This window comes from Lynx canadensis, chromosome F2 (genome assembly GCF_007474595.2).
Source record: "Lynx canadensis isolate LIC74 chromosome F2, mLynCan4.pri.v2, whole genome shotgun sequence".
NCBI classification, from domain to species: domain Eukaryota; kingdom Metazoa; phylum Chordata; class Mammalia; order Carnivora; family Felidae; genus Lynx; species Lynx canadensis.
Genome location: NC_044320.2, coordinates 14,215,178 through 14,235,271, shown reverse-complemented (window position 1 = coordinate 14,235,271; position 20,094 = coordinate 14,215,178). Strand labels below are relative to the sequence as shown.

Below are 20,094 nucleotides of genomic sequence, written 5' to 3'. Positions count from 1 at the left end.
AGCAGCTACTGAAGAAAGCAAAATGGCTTTGGAGCTTCTAGGAAGTCCCATTCCTAGAAACTGTCGCCACATGATCTGTCTGGCAGTTCACGGAGAAGCTCCACTTTCAAGAATGCCTTTATCTGATCTAATCAGAGCGTGCTTTCTGAGGAGCCCCACCCACAGAGTATTTGTCAAATATAATCAGTGGCAATTGTTTAATATCACAGCTGCCTGAGGATGTGTTAACAGTTGGAGCTAACAAGTGGCAAACCAAAAGTATTAAAAAGAAAAGCAAAACTGGGTAATGAGATATCATAGGCATCTTTGAAAAGCTCCAGCATATTCCCGGGAGTCTAGAAGCCCATGTGCATATTCGGGACTGTTGGGTATGCCCAGGAAAGCCTTGAGAATGTCCTACTCTCACCTCTGGTTATCTTGAGTCTCTGTGTGAGCAAGGAGTTGACTACAAACTAGAGTTGTAAATTGCCTGCCAGAGCACTGAAAACATAACTCTGCACACACACACACACACACACACACACACACACACACACCTTAACAAGGCTGAAAGATTATTAGTTTGAGTAATTTTATGGAAACCTCTTGTCCAGTCATCAGTTAACCACTAGGCTAAATGAATAGAAACTTCGGTAAGTTACACATGACATAGAATACATATTTTACACAAATAGTCCAGGAATGTCACTAAATTAGCAAACAGTGGCAACAATAACAAAGCTCAGAGAAGAGAAGGAATCTGAGTTTCAGAACTGACATGCCATATTATTTTAAATGTCCAGTTTTCAGTAACAATAGCAACAAATACAAGACATGAAATGAAATAGGAAAGTATGGCCCACACACAGGAAAAAAAAATAGTTTACAGAAACTGTCCCTGAGAAAGCACAAGACACTGGAGTCACTAGGCAAAGACTTAAATCAGTTATCACTGATATATTCCATTCCACTTGGTCATGATGTGTTATCCTTTTTTATATATGCCTGCATTTGATTTGCTTATGTTTTGTGAAGAATTTTTGCATTTATCTTGATGAGGGATATTAGTCTAAAGGTTTTTGCTATTTGGGAGGCATTTCAAAATAAAGCAAACCCACAGTTTTTCCCGAGTGTCTATTCTGTCCACGAAGCATAAGCACATGCACTTGTTTAATTGCTATGTGACTTTGGACAAGTTATGTGACCTCTCTGAGCCTCAATGTCCTCATCTATAAAATGGGAATAATACTAATATCTGCTTCATTGGGTTGTTATGAAGATTGAATGAGAAAATATGTATTACGATAGGTTGAATTGTTGTCTCCAAAAAAGATATGCTGAAGTCCTAACCCTCAATATCCCAGAAAGGGATTTTATTTGGAAATGGAGACATCGTAGATGTGATTAGTTAAGATGACAGTAAGACGTGAGTAAGGTAGGCTCTTCCCCCAATATGACCAGTGTCCTTATAAAAAGGTAACTAAGTGACGACACAGACATGTGGGGGAGAATGCCATGTCACAACAGAGGTGGAGATTGGAGTTATGCTACCGTAAGCCAAGGGATGCCTGTGGCTTCCAGAAACTAGGAAAAGGCAAGGAAGAACATCCCTCAGAGACTTTCAAAAGGAGTTTGGTCCTGTCAACATCTTGATTTTGGACCTTCTAACCTTCAAAACTGTGAAACAATGAATTTCCATTGTTTTAATCCACCTAGTTTGTGGCATTTTGTTATGGAAGCCCTAGGAAACTAATGTACGTGCGACGCTCTGAGAACAATGCCAGGCATAGGATAACTCCATAGTTGTTTGTATTAATTTTAAAACAATTTCATAAGTTAGGTTATTCTGGCTACCATATCAAAATACCGCAGACTGGGTGGCTTAAACAACAGAAACTTCTTACACTTCTGAAAGCTGGAAGTCCAAGATCAGGGTGCCAGTGTGGTCGGGTCTCTGCAAGGACTCTACCTTCTTGCTGTATGCTCACGTGGTGGAGACAGGAAGCAGGGTCTCTGGTGTCTCTTTTTATAAGGACACTCATCTCATCATGACCTCATCTAAACTTAATTGCCTCTTTTTTTAAATGTTTATTTTGAGAGAGAGAGAGAGAGCACAGCAGGGAGGGGCAGAGAGAGAGAGAGAGAGAGGGAGAGACAGAGAATCCCAAGCAGGCTCCATGCTGTCAGCACAGAGCCCAACGTGGGGCTTGAACTCACGAACTGTGAGACCATGACCTGAGCAGAAATCAAGAGTCAGACGCTTAATCGACGGAGCCACCTGGGCGCCCCATAAACCTAATTACCTCTTAAACGCCCAACCTCCAGACACCATCACACTGGGGGTTAGGGCTTCAACATATGAATTTTGGGGAGCACAATTCAGTCCATAGCAATAGGTATTATTAACTCCATGAAAATGGAGTCTCAGTGAAATTAGTACATGAAAAACTATAAAAGGACAATGGGGGGCGCCTGGGTGGCGCAGTCGGTTAAGCGTCCAACTTCAGCTAGGTCACGATCTCGCGGTCCGGGAGTTCGAGCCCCGCGTCGGGCTCTGGGCTGATGGCTCAGAGCCTGGAGCCTGTTTCCGATTCTGTGTCTCCCTCTCTCTCTGCCCCTCCCCTGTTCATGCTCTGTCTCTCTCTGTCCCAAAAATAAATAAACGTTGAAAAAAAAAATTAAAAAAAAAAAAAAGGACAATGGTATTAAGAGGAGAATATTCTTGTAGACACGTGAATTCCTCATGGGCATTTTCATACACAGCCATCCATACATATACATCCATGTATATTCCATAGTAACAGTCATGTTACAGGTCCTGAACTCAGAGCCTGAGTTCAATTCCACTTTCTGCCAATCATGAACTTTGGGGCCTTGGGGAAGTTACTTAACTGTTCGGAGTCTCAATGTCCATTACCTGCAAAGGGGAGAATTCCTAATTTCATGGAGTAGTTGTGGGCACTAAATGACAAATACATATAAAGAGTGTCCCAGAGTGCATGGCACAAAGCAGACATCGATTAAGAGTTCAGACATCAAAGATACATATACAAACCTGTTTGATGCCCATGTGATTGTTAGAATAGATTTGGACGACTTCCATATCCAACAATAAGTCACACAAACTACGGTTCATTCCCATAGATACTATTCAGGCACAAAACAGAATAAGATAGATTTTTTTTTAACCTCCTGGGTTCTCTTCCCATCCCTAAGTGTTGTGTGAATTTAGGCAAGTGATTTAACCCCTCTGGGCCTGTTTTCCTATCTAAAATATGAAAATAAAAGCAGGACCTTTTTCACAGAGTTGTCATGAGGGTTACATGGCATATTGTCCATACAAGATGCTTAAAATCTTCCCAGGCACATAGCAAGTATGTGATAAATATTATCCATTATTATATTATAATTCCATTTGTGTGGAAGGAAGGAAGAAGGCTAATTGATTAATTTCTGGGAAAAGATGTAAGAATCTGCTATTAGCTGTTGTTTCTGGGGAGTGAGAGTGGGAAGTAAGAGTGGGAAGTGAAAGAGAGAAGGGCTTCAACCTTCCCTTTACCCCTCGGGTGCCACTGGGAAAAACCACCCCCGAATCATTAGCTCTACCCCTTCCCTCTTTCTCACATAATGAAGGCTAGACTGAATGGTAGGTGAGCACTTTCTTTTACTGCCAGCCAAGGCTGTTGTTCAGTCAGGACACATGAGCACAGTAGCTAAAAGATCTCCGTTCTACTTGGTACATGGCCTCCTTGCCCCCATTATCCAGTAAGGAAGCATTAACTCCTTGCCTGCTGGGGGGCCCCTGAGAGCCTCTGGGATGCTGATTCACCATGACTGGTTTCTTTAGGCGCCTGTAATCCAAGTTAGTAAATATTTTGACTCACTCTTGGTGCTAGGCATTGAGCTCAGGGCTTTGCACCCATTGTATTCGACTCTAAATAAGTCTTCAAGGGACTTATTCTTACTTTCCCAGTGATGAAATACAGATTACTTATTATATAACTGGCCCAATAGCACACCACTAATAAGAGTCTCTCTGGCTCCCAAGGACATGCTCCTCTCATTGTGTCTTTGCTTTCATTGGCTCACATTCTGTCTCTAAAAATATTCCTATGTTCTGCCTCAACGAGTTATTTTTAAAAAGTTAGTTTTACCAGCTTTGTAGTTCTGGCTTGTTCCAACTGGTTCAACAGTTTCCAGGGAAGAGCAGAATTATCATCAACTCTGTGAATAATTAACAAGTTGAGTTTGATCTCTGGACTAAAACTGACCACTGAACTTAATATTTGCCATGAACAAAAAGACAAGGAAAATTTCCCTAGATCAGCACTTTTTCCATGCCTGGAGAAGTAGGGAAGCCAGAGAATCATTCTCACTCTGTTGCCCCTCGAGGAGATGAAGTCCCCTGCTCAAGGTCACAGGTGCTGAACCCAGCCTGGAGGCTGGGACTCTACTCTGTGGGGACTGGACAAGGTTTTGGAAATTAAATAGTCTCAGGCTGAAGTCATTATCAGTTGTGTGACATTGGGCAAAGTTACTCCCTCCTTCCCTCAACTTCCTTCGTCATTTGTAAATGGGGGTGGTAGTATTTATAGGTACTTAAGCTAATATTCTGCAGTGATATTAACATTTTTCAGCAGTCATCAACCAATCAAAGTGGTGCACATAGAACTTCAGCCGAGTGCTGGAGGCCCCAACTCTGCAGGCGTGCACCTGTTAGTCTTTGGGGATGTTGTGGTGGGGGGGGGTCCCAGGGCAGCGGCAAGGTAGCCAGGAAGGTGGGAGTGCTGAGGGGGTGAGGGGCAGGTTTTGGGGAAGCAGATATTTATCAACTGCTATGGAAGTGTTTTAAGATTTTAACATCTGCTAGGCTGTTCAAATGGTTACAGGATGAAATGGGGTCCTTCGCAATGTGAGTTTGCATTTATAGGGGAATTTACTCTGCTTGGTGCTGTGGTGAAACTTCTTTTCTCTCACATGATCCCACATAATCTTCACAAACACTCTGGAAGGGGCCACCTCAGGCCCCTTCTTTCGATGAGGAAACTGCCTCTCTGAAACTTACAATAGTAGTAAGTGGTAGACCAGCATGCCAGAGCCAGCCATGCACCTCCGATGGGTGAGAGCAGGAAATCCTGGGCAATAGTGCAAAACTGAAGTTGAGAACATGGGTAGGAAAGGACGAGTAAGAGAGATGGGCTGCAGGACACTTCTTATGAGGAATAACAGAGCTGCTAAACTCACGGAGTCCTTGGCAAGAATGACATTAAAAACATGTATCCCACTCCCATTTTGCAAATGGAACAAAATGCTGACAAAAGATGAATCTGCATCAAGGGTAGGTAAGAGTTTTTTGCATTATGCTTATTGAAGCAACTTTGAAATTCTGCCCAAATAATAAGTTCAAGTAAAAAAAAAAAAAATCACATAGCCCTTTGTACAGAGGGCTTTGTCCTCTCTCAGCTCTTGGTCATCTGTCAGTTGGATTGTTCAGCTTCTTGCCTTCATTGACTCAGTTTTCAGAGTACCAGGGGCCACTGAAGAAGGTATAGGTGGAATGTTCCACCTCGCCAACTTTCAGAAGCACCGAGGAAATCTGAAGACAAGCTTTTGTGATTGTGTGACCTGGAAATGCTTGCATTTCCAGTCTGATAACTGTGGGCTGAATCTTGTTTGGCCCATTTCACAGGTCAGCCATCTTGGACAAATCATGACTTCATATTAAAATAAGAATCACCGTGGCAACCTCCCAGGTTATACTGGAGATTAAATGAAATACCACTTGTAAGGCTGCAACCATGGGGTCTGGAGTATAGTATGTGCTCAGTGGACATTTTATTTCCTTTTCTCAGAAGCTCAATTTCTACACCTATTCAAGGAGAATGGTAATCGTATCTTAAAGAGAGCGTGCAGAGATTTAATTCAACAACCTGTGAAACATGCTTCAGCAATGCATAACATTATCAACACGTTAAATTAGTGTTTTCATTGCTAGAGGGAGATGATGAAGGTGGCTCAAATGCCCTCTTGTCCCTAGCTACATCTCACAGTTGAATGTCTCATTTTATCCTTATTACTTTCAAGTGTCTTTCAACTCTTTAATCTGATTCTTCCAAAATGACTATTGAAACATTATACATGTCTCATAACACAATTCACATCTCCCTATCATGCCTCGCCCAGGTCTGTAAGCTCCAAACGTGTGGTGAACATGTGCATTTCTGAAGGAAAGGCTAAGGAGGTGACAGGCATTCAAATGAAACGTTTGTCTAAAGTGATCTGTAAAGAGGTGAAACTATGAGGCTCTGGATATTTCTTCCCCTTACGAGTGAATCTTCAATTTCAGGATTTCAACGAGTCAGAAAACATTAGGGTGCAGACAGCTTTGGGGAGCCATGATTCTGCACCATCTTGCGACATGGTATCACAGTGCAGTTAGGAACTGTTTGCTCAAATTTAGTTTCAGATATGTACATACACACACATATATACACACACAGGCACACACATACATATATGTAGGCATTTAGTTATGACACAGTTCATTTCGTATTGCAGGTCGACAGAGTGTCTGAAAATACTGTTCTAAAGCAAGTTAGAAAGACCTTGGTGTGTTTAGGGAAAAAAATATAGGACTGTGAGGCTGGAATACAGCTGCAAGAAGGAGCGATAAGAAGTGAAGTTGGCAGCTAAGCAGAGGCCGGATTGTGCAGGCCAACAGGTCACGGTAAAGAACTTAGATTTTATTCTAAGCACCACTGGAAGCCACTAAAGGGTGTAAAGCAGCATGTTGCACACTCCGATTAACATTTTTAAAAGCACAGTTTTGGTTTGCTCAAGTTCACATATTAGACTCTGGAATTCGTCAGGCCCACTCAATAACCAAGTGCTTTGGAGAGAATTAGAATGTTTGTAATGGAATAACACTGTAAACCGCTGATTTGAATTCTTGGAGATACCAATGAGATTAGCTCGGGCGGTAAAAAATAAAACTCCCATAGAAACTCAAACAACAATGTACTATTTTTCACCTGTAAGTAAGCGAATATTTTCAAACAGCTTTACTGTAATTGGCACAATCTTTTTTAGAGGGTCACGTGGTCATTCCTATCAAAACTTTACATTTTGCATAACCTTTAATCCAGAAATTTCACTTCAATGATTATGTCCTTCAGAAATACTCCCTGGGGCGCCTGGGTGGCGCAGTCGGTTAAGCGTCCGACTTCAGCCAGGTCACGATCTCGCGGTCCGGGAGTTCGAGCCCCGCGTCGGGCTCTGGGCTGATGGCTCAGAGCCTGGAGCCTGTTTCCGATTCTGTGTCTCCCTCTTTCTCTGCCCCTCCCCCGTTCATGCTCTGTCTCTCTCTGTCCCAAAAATAAATAAACATTGAAAAAAAAAATTTTAGAAATACTCCCATACAGGGGTGCCTGGGTGGCTCAGTCAGTTAAGCGTCTGACTTTGGCTCAGGTCATGATCTCATAGCTTGTGGGTTCAAGCCCCACATCAGGCTCTGTGCTGACAGCTCAGAGCCTGAAGCCTGCTTCGGATTCTGTGTCGCTCTCTGCCCCTACCCCGCTCACACTCTGTCTCTCTCTCTCTCTCTCAAAAAATAAACATTTAAAAAAAATTTCCTTAAAGAAACACTCCCATACATGCCAAGAACACGTATAGCAAAAATGTTTGTATTATTTATAATTAAGAAAAAATGGATATAGTTGAAATGCACATTAAGGAAAAAAATGCATAAATAAGAAACAGAAACTTTTTACTATGAAATATTAAAGAGCTATTTAAAAAGAACATTCTAGAAACTTTATGTACTAATATGAAGAAGGTTTGGATTTATTAACGAGTGAAAAATAGAACTATCACAGTAATATGAGTAGCATGAGCTAATTAAAAAAACTGGGCAGCTAAGCATATCTGAATATTCATAGAAAAAATTCTAGAAGGAATACACAACACATGTAATATTGATAACCCCTGGTCACATGTGGAACAAGGTGAAAAAAGGCAATGGAAGATGTCCTTTCTTTTACTTTATAGACTTTGCTATTTGAACTTCTTCTAAGCACATATTATTTTTGAACTGTAAAAAAAAAGTAATAAAATTATATTAATAAAAAAATATTCATAGGCTTAAAGGGCAGGCAGAGAGAGGCACTAACCCGGGAGGTAGTAAAACAGTTACAGCTTTATGAGGATATGATGTCAAAGCCTGAGCTTCACCTCCTACGTTGTCGGGTTGGGGAGAAACTAAAGATTCCGATGAAATGATGCACTTGGCTCGTTGGGGTGTGTGTGCATGTGAGCATACATGTATGTGCACATCTATTTATGATTTTCTTCAAACACCTGGAGCCAGAGAGTTTTAAACATTACAAAACTAAATGTCACATCATCTCCGACCATCTTAACTCTGGTTAAGTTTCTTTGGCTCAACTTGCTGAGTTTTGGGTGAGTCGCGCACACAGGGCAAAAGGGAAAAGGGGCAAATGGATAATGACAGCAACCAATCCCTGAGCATCAAGCTTCCTCCCAGGACTACTTCCCAGTGATTTCTGTCTATTACCAGGTACTCCATAACCCCACGTGGTGGGTAACACATCATTCCCCCTTTACAAATGAATACAGCCCGGTCTCCTAAGCCAGGCGAGGCCATCTGCCCAAGTGGCACAGAAAGGGGAGGTGCTGGACTGACAACCCAGGCCTGACTCCAGCGCCGGGCAATGCTCTCCACTCCCTTTCCAATGAGAGCCTCTCAGCTCCCTCGAAACACAGAGAAAGCAGCCTCAACCTCAACTGTGTTGGAACTGCTTGGTTATGCCTAAAGGTAGCTGGAGGATGGGGCTAAAGAGAACAGAACACTTTTAACGCAGTGCAATTATGCTTTCAGAGCTTTCAATGATGTGCCCTGGTTGGCTGAAATCTGTATCCGTGCTACAAAAAAGAAAAAAAGGAATTACTAAGCAATTTATAGTATTCGTTCTCATGTCCCCCCACTCCCCCAATCTCGTACAGAGACAGATGTGTGTTTTGCTCCCAAAATAAAGGGTTGATGAGATGGGAGCAGGATTATGTCAGAACCTTCCTCTGATAAGACTTCCTCCTATCTACTTAACTTTGCCTAGGAATTTCATTCTGGCCCCCCTTCCCTAACCCCACCACATGGGGTTAGCTGCTAACACCCCCACCCCTTGCCAGTGCTGCTATAACGCCTGGAGCCTGCTCGTTCTCCGTCCTATTTACTATGTGCCTGTCTTGCTCAGCGGAATGTGGGTAGGCACCTGGACACGGGGACCACGTGGTATTCCTTTTTCTAGCCCCAGTGGGTAGCAGGTTGCCTGGTCAGCCTCAATACGTAAAGAATGAATGAACACAATGCTAGCCAGACGCATCATTCGGAATGGCAAAGAAAACAGAAGGGTCCTGCAGAGGTGTCCCTTAAGGCTTGATAAAGAGCCGAAAATAGTCCAATTCTTAGCTTGGGAGAGAAAGAAAGGAAGGAGACATGTCTTGCGTAAAACTATTCCCAGATACTAGAATGGTGGATATACTTTTCAAAACCATAGAATGCACAACACAAAGAGTGAGACCTAACGTAACTATGGTTGCTAATGATGTGTCAATGTTGGCTCATCCGGTGGAACAATGTGCGAAACTGATAGTCATGCTGACCCTGGGGGAGGCTTTGTGGTTGGGAGAGGGGGGATATGGGAACTCTGTGCTTTCCACCCAATTTCGCTGTGAACCTAAAAAATAAATTTTGCTCTAAAAAATAAAGTCTATTAAGTTTTTTTTTTAAAGTACTGAAAGAGATGTCAGCACAAAGAACTGCCACCGCTTGATGCTTTATGGCTTTATGAACAACCTTGCTCTTACTGAAATATAAAAAGAAATAGACCCCATTAGAATAAAGTAGAATAAATCATGTGTATCCATTGAGATACAAGAGAATTCTCTCTCCGTGGGCTTTGATGTATCCACCAACAGTAGAGCCAGATAGCAAAGTGTACCCTAGCGTGCAAAAAAAAAAAAAAAAAAAAAGAAAGAGAAAGAAAATCAGTGTTCAAAGAGCAAAATTAAAAAAAATTAAAAATGGAACAGCAACAAAAAACTTACTCTAGGAAATACTATTTCTAAAGGAGATACAGATTTACTCTTATCATTGCCTTTTACCTCATCAATGGCCCAGATTTGGTTTCTAACATTAAATATTGTAACACAATTTGCCGGTTCATAAAAACATTATATAGTCTCTACTTTTCATAATAAAAGTACTCCCTGAAGTTCAGTCATCCTAGTATTACTTTTTTACATTTACATAGTAATTTTTTTACATATTAATTTTTTACATTAATGAGGTTTAGGGCTATGGCCAAGGAATAAGTATTCATTAATTATAATCAATTAAAGCAACTAGCAACTTCTAGAACCATCTCAAAGGATAAAGTTGTACTTGGAATCTTGTCATGGACTGCTGTTGGGAGTCCTAAATTCAGGATCCTAGTGTGGTAAAGGGACTTGTTCAAGGTCATATATCATACTTGTAGCCACACCATTTGTGGCAAAGCCAATATGGCCACCACTCCATACCTACACGCTCCATGATGCACTTGATTCACGTTATCTCATGTAAGCTGGTAAACAGACCTATGGAGTACAGAGTCATACTAGCTCCAATTTTTAGGTCCGTCAAAGTGGCTTCAAGAAGTTATTCACTTGCCCACTGGCCACATAGCAGGCCAGGGGCTGGCGCCATGATATGAAGTCGGCCTGTGTGACCTGACTTTGGCCTTAAGGGGGAAAGGGAGTCACAGAAGCACAGAGAGGGACAGTTTCAGTAGGACTGTCACAATGCTCAGCCACAGGGAGGGTGGAGGTAATTAGGGGATGGTCAACATTCACCCAGGGCTGGTGATCGTTACTCATTATAAGGATGTAAAATCTCTCTTGTGAGAGCTGCTTCTCCTCTTCCTGACTCTTCTGGCTTCCAGGGTCACACTGCCCTCAGAGTTGCTGCAACAGGATGAAAATCTACCTGCTACTCAGATAACGCAACAAGCCAAATGTCGGAGCAGAAGAATGTTCTATATATTCTTTTTGGGTAAGGAGGGAGGGGCAGCCAAAAGTGGGGAGTGACCAGATGATCTTCTAGTGGGGGAATCCTAGCCTGGGGCTTTGGAGACCAGCATTCCTGTTCCAGGCCAGAAGCTGTAGCTTATTAGCTGTGTGACCATGGACAAATCGCTTCATTTCTCTAAACCTGTTTCCTCAACTATAAAATGGAGATCTGAGCATCTGTCCAGAAAGGCTGTTGTGATGATTCAAACTGGACATTGTGGACAAGGTGACCTCATCAGTGTTAATATTATCACCACACAATCACTTCTAATTCCTCCTCAGCTCTCCAACACCTTAGTACCTTAAAAGTTCTTTGGAAATACTTGAATTAATGAGTAAACGTAAAAAAACGTATTAACAAGTTAAACGGTTGATCTACTAAAAATCAAAGCTCAGGAAAACATTTCAAATGCTATAGCAGTAGTGAGACAACTAAAGTATTAATTAGTTATCTCTTTACCTTACCAATTTCTTGTATCTAGCTGAGAAATTCTCCAGAACTAAAGGGAAGATCTCTCTCCCAGAGAGTCACTTCATTCTGAATAAGGTTTTCAACACATACAATATCCTAGATTTTCTCTAGTCAATCATAATAGCTATTGATCTGCGCTTTATGTGCATGTTTCATTTTGTGCTTACAGCCATTTGAAGTAGATACTATTATTTTAGTCCGATTATGTTATTATACACACTATATATTTATTTTCCAAGAATGACTGAAATGAATTGACCACTGTTGTCAGCCACACCATACAGAAGATAAACTAAAGCTTCCAAGCAAGTATGTAACTTCTCCCACGAAGCTTAAGATTACGAGCTTCATAGTAAGCAGAGCGCAGAGGAGAGAAACCCAGGTAGTTTGACAGTCAGGCCTTAACCACTATTCAGTTCTTTGTTACCTAGGTCAGACTCTCTACCTCCAGTTTATTTTTTATTTAAAAAAATTTTTTTAATGTTTATTTATTTTTGAGACAGAGAGAGACAGAGCATGAGCAGGGAAGGGGCAGAGAGAGAGGGAGACACAGAATCTGAAGCAGGCTCCAGGCTCTGAGCCGTCAGCACAGAGGCTGATGCGGGGCTCGAACTCACGAACTGTGAGATCATGACCTGAGCTGAAGTCAGATGCTCAACCGACTGAGCCACCCAGGCGCCCCTCTACCTCCAGTTTAGCCCAACTACTGAGAATCCTCAGTTATGAGGTTTAAAAAAAAAAAATGCACCTATCAAGACAATCAAATCTTGGGGGTTAATTACATTATTGTACAAATTTCTCCCCAAAAGTAGCAGAGCTCATCTTCTGAGTCATTTATGGCCACACTTCACAAGCAAGGCATCAAAGACTTATTATAGCATCAGGGAAAAGACCGAAATTCACTCTACTTCATAACCTGGCTGGCAACTGAGTTCTGGGAGAGGGAAAGACAGTATCACTCACTTGCTCCCACTTTTCATTCCATCCTAAACCCACTGCTGCCTGACCCTATTCAAACCAGAGCTATGACAGTACCTTTAGATGATAGGAAGGCTTTCTACTCTAGCAAACCCAATCCCCAAATTCATTCACTCACTCAAACTCTGCTTTGTCCTACTGGAGTATGAAGCAAAGCCATTCTGAGAGCACTCAACATTCTTTTGCTCACTCCCCAGACTTCCCCACCCCCCACCGAATTAATGTAACCTGTGCACACTCTGAAGCCCCTGGCTCTCTCCTGCACCTCTTCCAGAGTTCAGCATAAATGCCTCTTCATGGAAGCCTCCACTGACTCATTGATGGAGAGATCCTCTTTTATATACCCTGTACATTCCCATTGACTGAAATGAAATTCCTTACTGTGAATTCCTTTTTGGCAAGTAGTTACCTGCCTTACCTGTCAGAATGTAAGTTACATTGAGGACAGAAACTATGGATCTGGTTTATCTTCGTAGGCTAGGCACTGGGAATTTAGAAGCCTCCCGGTTAAGTACTTTGAGAGTATTTTATTAGTTACCTCTTTTTTGCCATCATTTGTACAATTTTGGTCTGAATTCTCCGAAGGGAGTACTTCAACTAAACCTACACCCATGGGAATGCCAGCTGGTGCAGCCACTCTGGAAAACAGTATGGAGGTTCCTCAAAAACTAAAAATAGAACTACCCTAGGACCCAGCAATTGCACTAGTAGGCATTTATCCACGGATACAGGTGTGCTGTTTCGAAGGGACACATGCACCCCCATGTTTATAGCAGCACTATCAACAATAGCCAAAGTATGGAAAGAGCCCAAATGTCCATCGATGGATGAATGGATCAAGAAGATGTGGGATATGTATACAATGGAGTATTACCCGGCAACCAAAAAGAATGAAATCTTGCCGTTTGTAACTACGTGGATGGAACTGGAGGGTATTATGCTAAGTGAAATTACTCAGAGAAAGACAAAAATCATGACTTCACTCATATGAGGACTTTAAGAGACAAAACAGATGAACATAAGGGAAGGGAAACAAAAATAATACAAAAACAGGGAGGGGGACAAAACAGAAGAGACTTATAAATATGAAGAACAAACTGAGGGTTATTGGAGGGGTTGTGGGAGGGCAGATGGGCTAAATGGGTAAGGGCCCCTAAGGAATCTACTCCTGAAATCATTGTGGCACTAAATGCTAACTAATTTGGATGTAAATTAAAAAAAATAAAATTAAAAAAAAAAACACAAAAAACCCTACACCCATCTGCTTTCTTTGAAGACCTACCAACCATCAGCACTTTCCAGGGCTATCTTTGATTAGAATCTGTCCTAAACATAGGTGTGAAATTGATTTGCCCTGAGAAACAAACTCCAGGGCAGGGACTATCTCTCAAGGTGTTGCTTGTAACCTGTGTTCTAGTACCTAGACTAGAGCTCAACATCCTCCAGCCCTTCATAAATAGCTAGTAGTATCTTGTTGTGCTCGCAAATATACCCTAATCACTCTTGCATCTACTCTGCAGATAAAATTGCTACATTCGTTCAATAAGCAGTTTTCCCAGTTAATTCAGTAAAAGGAAATAAAAGCCCTTCTGCACATATTCTGGGCCTGTTCATTTTGGAGGTCCTTTTAAATGCCTCCAAACATGTCATTTTCCTACATTAGGCAGGCTCAGTCCACTTAGAGGAAATGGGAACAGCAGCCTACACCAAGATCACCCAAGTATAAATGCACATCCTGTATTAGGGTCCCCTCCCTTTACTTTGTGCAGTGAGAACCATGATAAATTAAGGACTCCCACTCTGGGGATAAATGGGCTCCCCGCCATGGAGCTTCCTACTCCCTTCTGCATTCACCTTTCTTCCTATTTACATTTTTCATAGGAGCCTGTTGACAAAGCCAAGGCTTTTGAATCTCACAGGTCTGTGGCAATGGTTTCAGGTGCTGGCCACCTCCCACACACCAGTCCCAGATGCCACATCTGCTCCTCTACCAACGCTGGCACCTGCCTCCTTACTATGCCAACAGGGCCATATGGTCACATTTGCCCATTTTCTGTAATTCAGCTACCCAGTGAGCACACTCCCTTTGTCTGAGACTCTGAAACTACTTAAGAGATGCAACTGATCTTAATACCAAAATGCCCCCGTGTAGACTCCAACAGGGGAGCGTAGTGATCAGCAATGTTCCCATTGATTCTGAAAATCAATGCGCTCAGAAAATTTATGAGACATTTTTCATGAACGCTGATAACCTAGAAGCAATGGGTGATGAAATTCTCACACAGCAAACGTAGGGAGGGCTTTGTCACTAAATGAATTCATCAAAATGTTTACTGAACAACCTAACGATGAAACACACTAACATTCTCAGAAAAATTGCAGCTTGATTTTGGACCGCATATGGCAGAAGAAGGTATACAAGTGGGAAAAAAATATAAATTCAGTTAACACTAATGGATGGTTTACTGGAAACCCTCAGAGCGCTTTTCAAAAGGACTTGACAGATTTTATTTTAATAAGATAGTGAAGAGGAAGTAGTTCAAAAGAGGTCATCAGTCTTTTATTTAACTAAACACTGCCCTTCATTTTGAAGGAAATGATACAATTTCAAATCGGAACCTCCTTCTCAAGAAGAACGTAACATTGATTTAACGTACAATCTTCAACAAAAATACAGTTTACACAATTCACCAGGAAATAAAACACACAGAGAATTTACCGTATTAGTCAAAGGAATTCCCCATGGGTCACAGGAATTAGAGCTAAGAAGAGAACATAGTGAAAATCTGAATAAACCAGTCAAGTTCATAGCTACCACGATTTGAAAAAAAAAATTCACAAATAAACATAACTTTTCAAACAAAACCATTCAAGGACCATGATCACAAGAGATTTTATTCTCATTTATATTTTAAAAAATGGTTAGACAATCACATAATATCAAGAGTCTTCGACACAGTGAATTCCATCTTAAGAAAAAAAAAATAGAAAACAAGTAGCATTAAATTTTCTTCACTCTCCATAGCATATGTCATATAAAATTAAAGTTTTGCTTCCAAAAATATGTTTTCATGTGGTTGTCGTGTTGTCTAGTGGTGCTCTTAGGGCCAGAAGCACCAAAGACACGAGAAGTGTTAACCACCCAAGTGTCATTTTTTTCATAAAAACTAAAAACTTTCTTAAAGGTCTGGTGTAAAGTCTTCTGCTAGGCATTTTAGTGCTATAAAGTCATTTGAAATCACATGTGGAATAAAAGCTACAAAAAGTAGTTCTTTCAATACAAAAAGTCGTGTAGCTGAAGTTGTGGGCTTCTCTGACATACATAAGCAGTCTCACTAAAATATTTGCTCAAATAAGAAAATAGAATTTGTTTCATTACTTTTTAGTATCCGGTCCGGTCCGCGGCCCTGTTCATCCCTGCCACAGCTTCTCAAGAACGTCAGAATCAATATTTCTTTCTTTCAGAGAACATACATACTTCACAGCGCAAAACAGTTCTGAAGTCTTATTACAAGGGAGAAACAGAAATTATTAAATATATCTATTTTTTTTTTAAAGTGCCGGATGTAGCCATAGCCTGGACATGAAGAACTCACTTATCCACAACACTGCCACCTTGAGGAGAGAGCGGAGTCGATGGAGTCCCCCTTTCTCGGAGCCTTCGTTGGTTGGTTGTTCCTTTAAAGCATTAGAACTCTAACAAAACTTCCAGTGAAATCCTTTTTTGTATTACACACTTCACTTCTCGGGTAGCCAGTAAAGACACATGCGTTACATGGGAAAGCCATATCCGGAGTAGATGGATTTTCTCGTCCGATTCATTTTCACAAAAACCTCTTCTCTGGAGGCAGAATGATACAATGGGCGCGGATTTCACAAGTTCTTCCTTCAAGTTGAGACTTCTCACAGAAAGCAGTTCCTTTGGGGCGCCCGGGGGGGCTCTTGGTTTCACTTCAGGTCATGATTTCATGGCTTCGAGGGTTCAAGCCCTGTGTCAGACTCCGCGCTGACAGTGCGGAGCCTGCTTGGGATTCTTTCTCCCTCACTTTCGGCCCCTCCCCACTCGTGCTCGCTCTCTCAAAATAAATAAATAAAAACTTAAAAACAAACAAAAAAGCAGTTCCTTTTTAACAGACTGTCACTGCTGTTACCTCCATGTGACCAATGACATTCACTTTCCAACTGAGGGCAAAGGAGGGACACAGAGATGGGGGAGTGAAAGAGCTAGCTGGCTAGCCAGCCCAAAACTGCTAGAAAGTGCCGTTCTGCTGTTCTCCTTCTGGCTGTCCGCACATTGGTCTTTCGACTACTGCATTACGCATAAAAGAAAATCCAGATCTGTTAGGTATGTTAGGCTCTCCTAAAGGTCTCTTACCTTGCTCAGCTTTTCCATGAGCAAAAGAATGTAGACATGAAACTGTGACATTATTAAGCATGGAAAACTAGATCTACATCTCCACAGGTGACTGGTAGCTCTCCAAAGTTCCAGACTAGGGCTGAGTGTGGTTCATCTTTAGCAAAGTGACAGGACCTGTTTGGTGATCCTTGTGAGAACAGGGAACACAGCTAATGTCCCTGAAATTAAATTATTTCATATTGAGGTGCTACGACGGTCTAGGCTTTTAAAAATTATGGCCTCAGCTTCCAAGTTTGAAAAAAGTATATACCAGGACATCCTTCAAGTCTTGTTGCCATGAGTTAGAAATCCCCGGGGGAGAAGGCCCAAGGACCACTATAGGATGTTCACACAGAATTCCAATCCAACTGTGAGAATTCATTCACAAAAGGACTTGTTTAGTGTCATCTATAAGGATTCCCAAGAGAAAGAAAAACTTCACTCAACTTTTGAGACGGCATTAGCAATGCCAATCTGCAGCAGAGAAGAACTGTGAAATCAAGGGCATACACTACACCAAAGAGCTCACAGGAATACAAGAGATGGGTTCCGCAGTAAAGCACACAAGATCAGCAGCAGATCCAAACGGTACAGGCCAGCCTGTGGCTGACAGATCTCACAACCCTAACCCGTGCCTTAGGACTGTCACCAGATTTGGTGCTGACTACACCAGGTGGCATTTAATTTGTGATGGCTGTCACCCCTCTGAATTGCAAAAGCGCTCTGAAGGGGTGTTCTCCGAGGATCAAAGACACTGCTGCAACAGAACGAGACTTTGCATCTTGAATTAAATTGCATCAGGTGTGGCTAGCGAAACAAACACCTTATCGTTGAGCCCACTTCAAGCCTAAGATTTTATCCCGGGCAGAATAAAAGCGAAAGTGAGGAGGAGGAACAGTGAGGAGGGGAAAAAAAAAAAAAAAATTACAGGCCCACCACCAAAGCCTTACATTTTAAAAAAGGTTACCTTCACTGTTCAGGAAGGGGGTTAGGGTGATGGGTGGGAGATTAACTAATCCCTGCCAGGGCAACCCCATTTGGCTGCTTCTGTAGTGGATACTTTATGGGGTGGCACCAGCCAAGCCCCTGGATGACCTGCCGAGGAACACAGCCAAGGAGGTTTAATTAGATCTGAGACACAAAGGGCTATTCCCTCCTTTGATAACAACGAGGCTGCAAGTGCCCACGATAGCAGGTGAGAAACAAAGGCGACAAAACAGAACCATAATTGAATCCTTCCCCTAGCTGGTCGGTGACAATGATTTACTTGGAACCTGGGAAGTGGTGGCTGGAGCAGGAAGGAGCAGGAGACTCTGCTAGAAGCCAGCGCCAGATGATGAATTACTTGCGGGCGGGGGTGTGAGGGGGGAGGTAGCAAAGTCTTTGTTTTGTAGCCCAAGTTTACCCAACTATTTATCCCTGCTGTAGTCTGCTGCTCCCGGACCTGGGCCTGGTCTCGGACCTGGGCCTGGTCTCCGGCCTTACACCCCAGGAATCCCCAGCTTCCCAGGTACCACACACACCCCTGGGGAGTGGCGGTAGCAGATCTGTAGCTCTCGGAGCTGGCGGGGCGCCGCCACCCAGGCCGCAGTACAGGGCACCCTTCAGGCCTTCAGAGGAGGGGAGGAAGTGGGGCGGGGGGGGGGGGGGTAGGCAACGGCCAGCCCTAGTACTCCGAACTTCCCTCCACCCCCGAGGGCGAGTGCTTAAGGGTCGATTTTGGAGCCAGGGCCAGCAGGGATGAAGTGTCAGGCAAGTCCACCTTTTGGCCCACCTCAGAAAGAAAGAGCGAGCCAGCGGGCAGGCAGGACGTGCCCCCCTCCCCCCGCCCCGGCCAAAGTGCTCCTACCTGCTCCCTCTTCCTCCTCCGTCCAAGATAAAAGCTCAAGCCACAGCTGGCTGCGCAATTCGCCACCTCTCCTTTTCCCAAAGGGCCCAGGAGCCCAGATGGGGCCCGGAAGGTGCTGGAGGAGGGAGTGAGAGGAGGGAGGGGGTGGCGGCCGCGGAGAACGGCTCCCTCTCAAGGCTCAGCACTCGGCTCGCGCCTCAGTGCACCGCCGCCTCTCGGGCCTCTTCCTCCCGTCCGGGCGCAGGGGGGCGCCCGGGAGGCGGCGTAGTCCGCGCCGCATCGCTGTCGCCCTCGTCCGGCTCGGCCGGATGTAGGTGCATGGCGAGCTCCTGCAGCACCGCCGCGCGCCCGATCTGGTCGTTGCGCCGTTTCTCCATGATCAGGTCCTCCAGGCTCTGGAACTCGAGCGTGTGGCTGCGCTGCGCCGAGAGCTGGATCTGCAGCCGGTAGGGCTGCTTGCCGATGCGCAGCTCGCCGCCAATCTTGAACTCGCGCTTGCCGTAGCGGCACCAGGCGGCGAAGCTCTCGGAGTTGCGCCAGCTCAGCTCGCGCTCCTTGGCGCCCACGTGTGCCAGCGCGTTGCGCACCACGGCGCCCGGGCTTAGTGGCTTGTAGCGGTACAGGTCGTTCACCACGCGGCCGCGCCGGCCCTGGCTCGCGTCGGTCAGGAAGCTGTTGCTCACTTCCAGCCGGTGCAAGTGCACCACCTGGAAGTTGCCCACGTATACAGCCCAGTGCGGGTACTGCGCCTGCGACACGAACTCCACCAGGTCGCCAGGCCTGCACTTGTTGAGCAGGTTCTCGGGCGTGTAGGTGCTCAGCGCCGCGGAGCCCGGCGAGAAGCTCTTCTGGTAGATGCACTCGTCGCGGTAGAACACGGAACACTCCACTTCGTGCAGCCGCGGGTCGTACGGCTGCGGCGGCGGCAGTGGCGGTCCGTCGCCGCCGTCGGGCAAGCTGTCGCCGCCGCCGCCATCCGGCCCCTGGGGCGGCGGCTGCGGCTCCACGTCCTCATCGTCGTTGGAGAAAATGTAGGAGACCCCGATGCGAGGCCCGTCGTCACGGTCCACGCCAGTCGGGTCGGCCGTGGGAACTTCCTTATAACTTAGGTGGGTCAGTTTCTCCACCTGGTTGCCCATCACGCTGCGGATACACGTTCACACAGCCGAGAGGGGAGAAAGCGAAACCACCACTAGGGTCATTGGCACGGGTCCCCGGACAGGGGCTGAGGCCACCTGTTGGAAGAGGAAAGCAAGGAAGCCATGTAGGACCCTCCGTGAAAGGGACGATTTCTTA

At 44.1% G+C, this 20,094-nt stretch overlaps 1 protein-coding gene across 5 annotated transcripts in view; it reads right to left on the bottom strand.

Moving 5' to 3' along the window:
* The window catches only part of LRATD2 (LRAT domain containing 2), a 128,406-nt gene that overhangs the window by 107,550 nt on the left and 762 nt on the right, over nucleotides 1-20,094 (bottom strand). For 3 of the 5 annotated variants that reach the window (XM_030303923.2, XM_030303922.2, XM_030303925.2), the window contains exon 2: nucleotides 15,092-20,033. In XM_030303923.2, the coding sequence (XP_030159783.1) occupies nucleotides 18,996-19,937 (942 nt within the window). In that variant the 5' untranslated portion in view covers nucleotides 19,938-20,033 and the 3' untranslated portion in view covers nucleotides 15,092-18,995. Of the gene's footprint in view, nucleotides 1-15,091; nucleotides 20,034-20,094 lie in introns of those variants that run through there. The other 2 variants (XR_003966214.1, XR_004343149.1) reach the window with 2 other exon arrangements.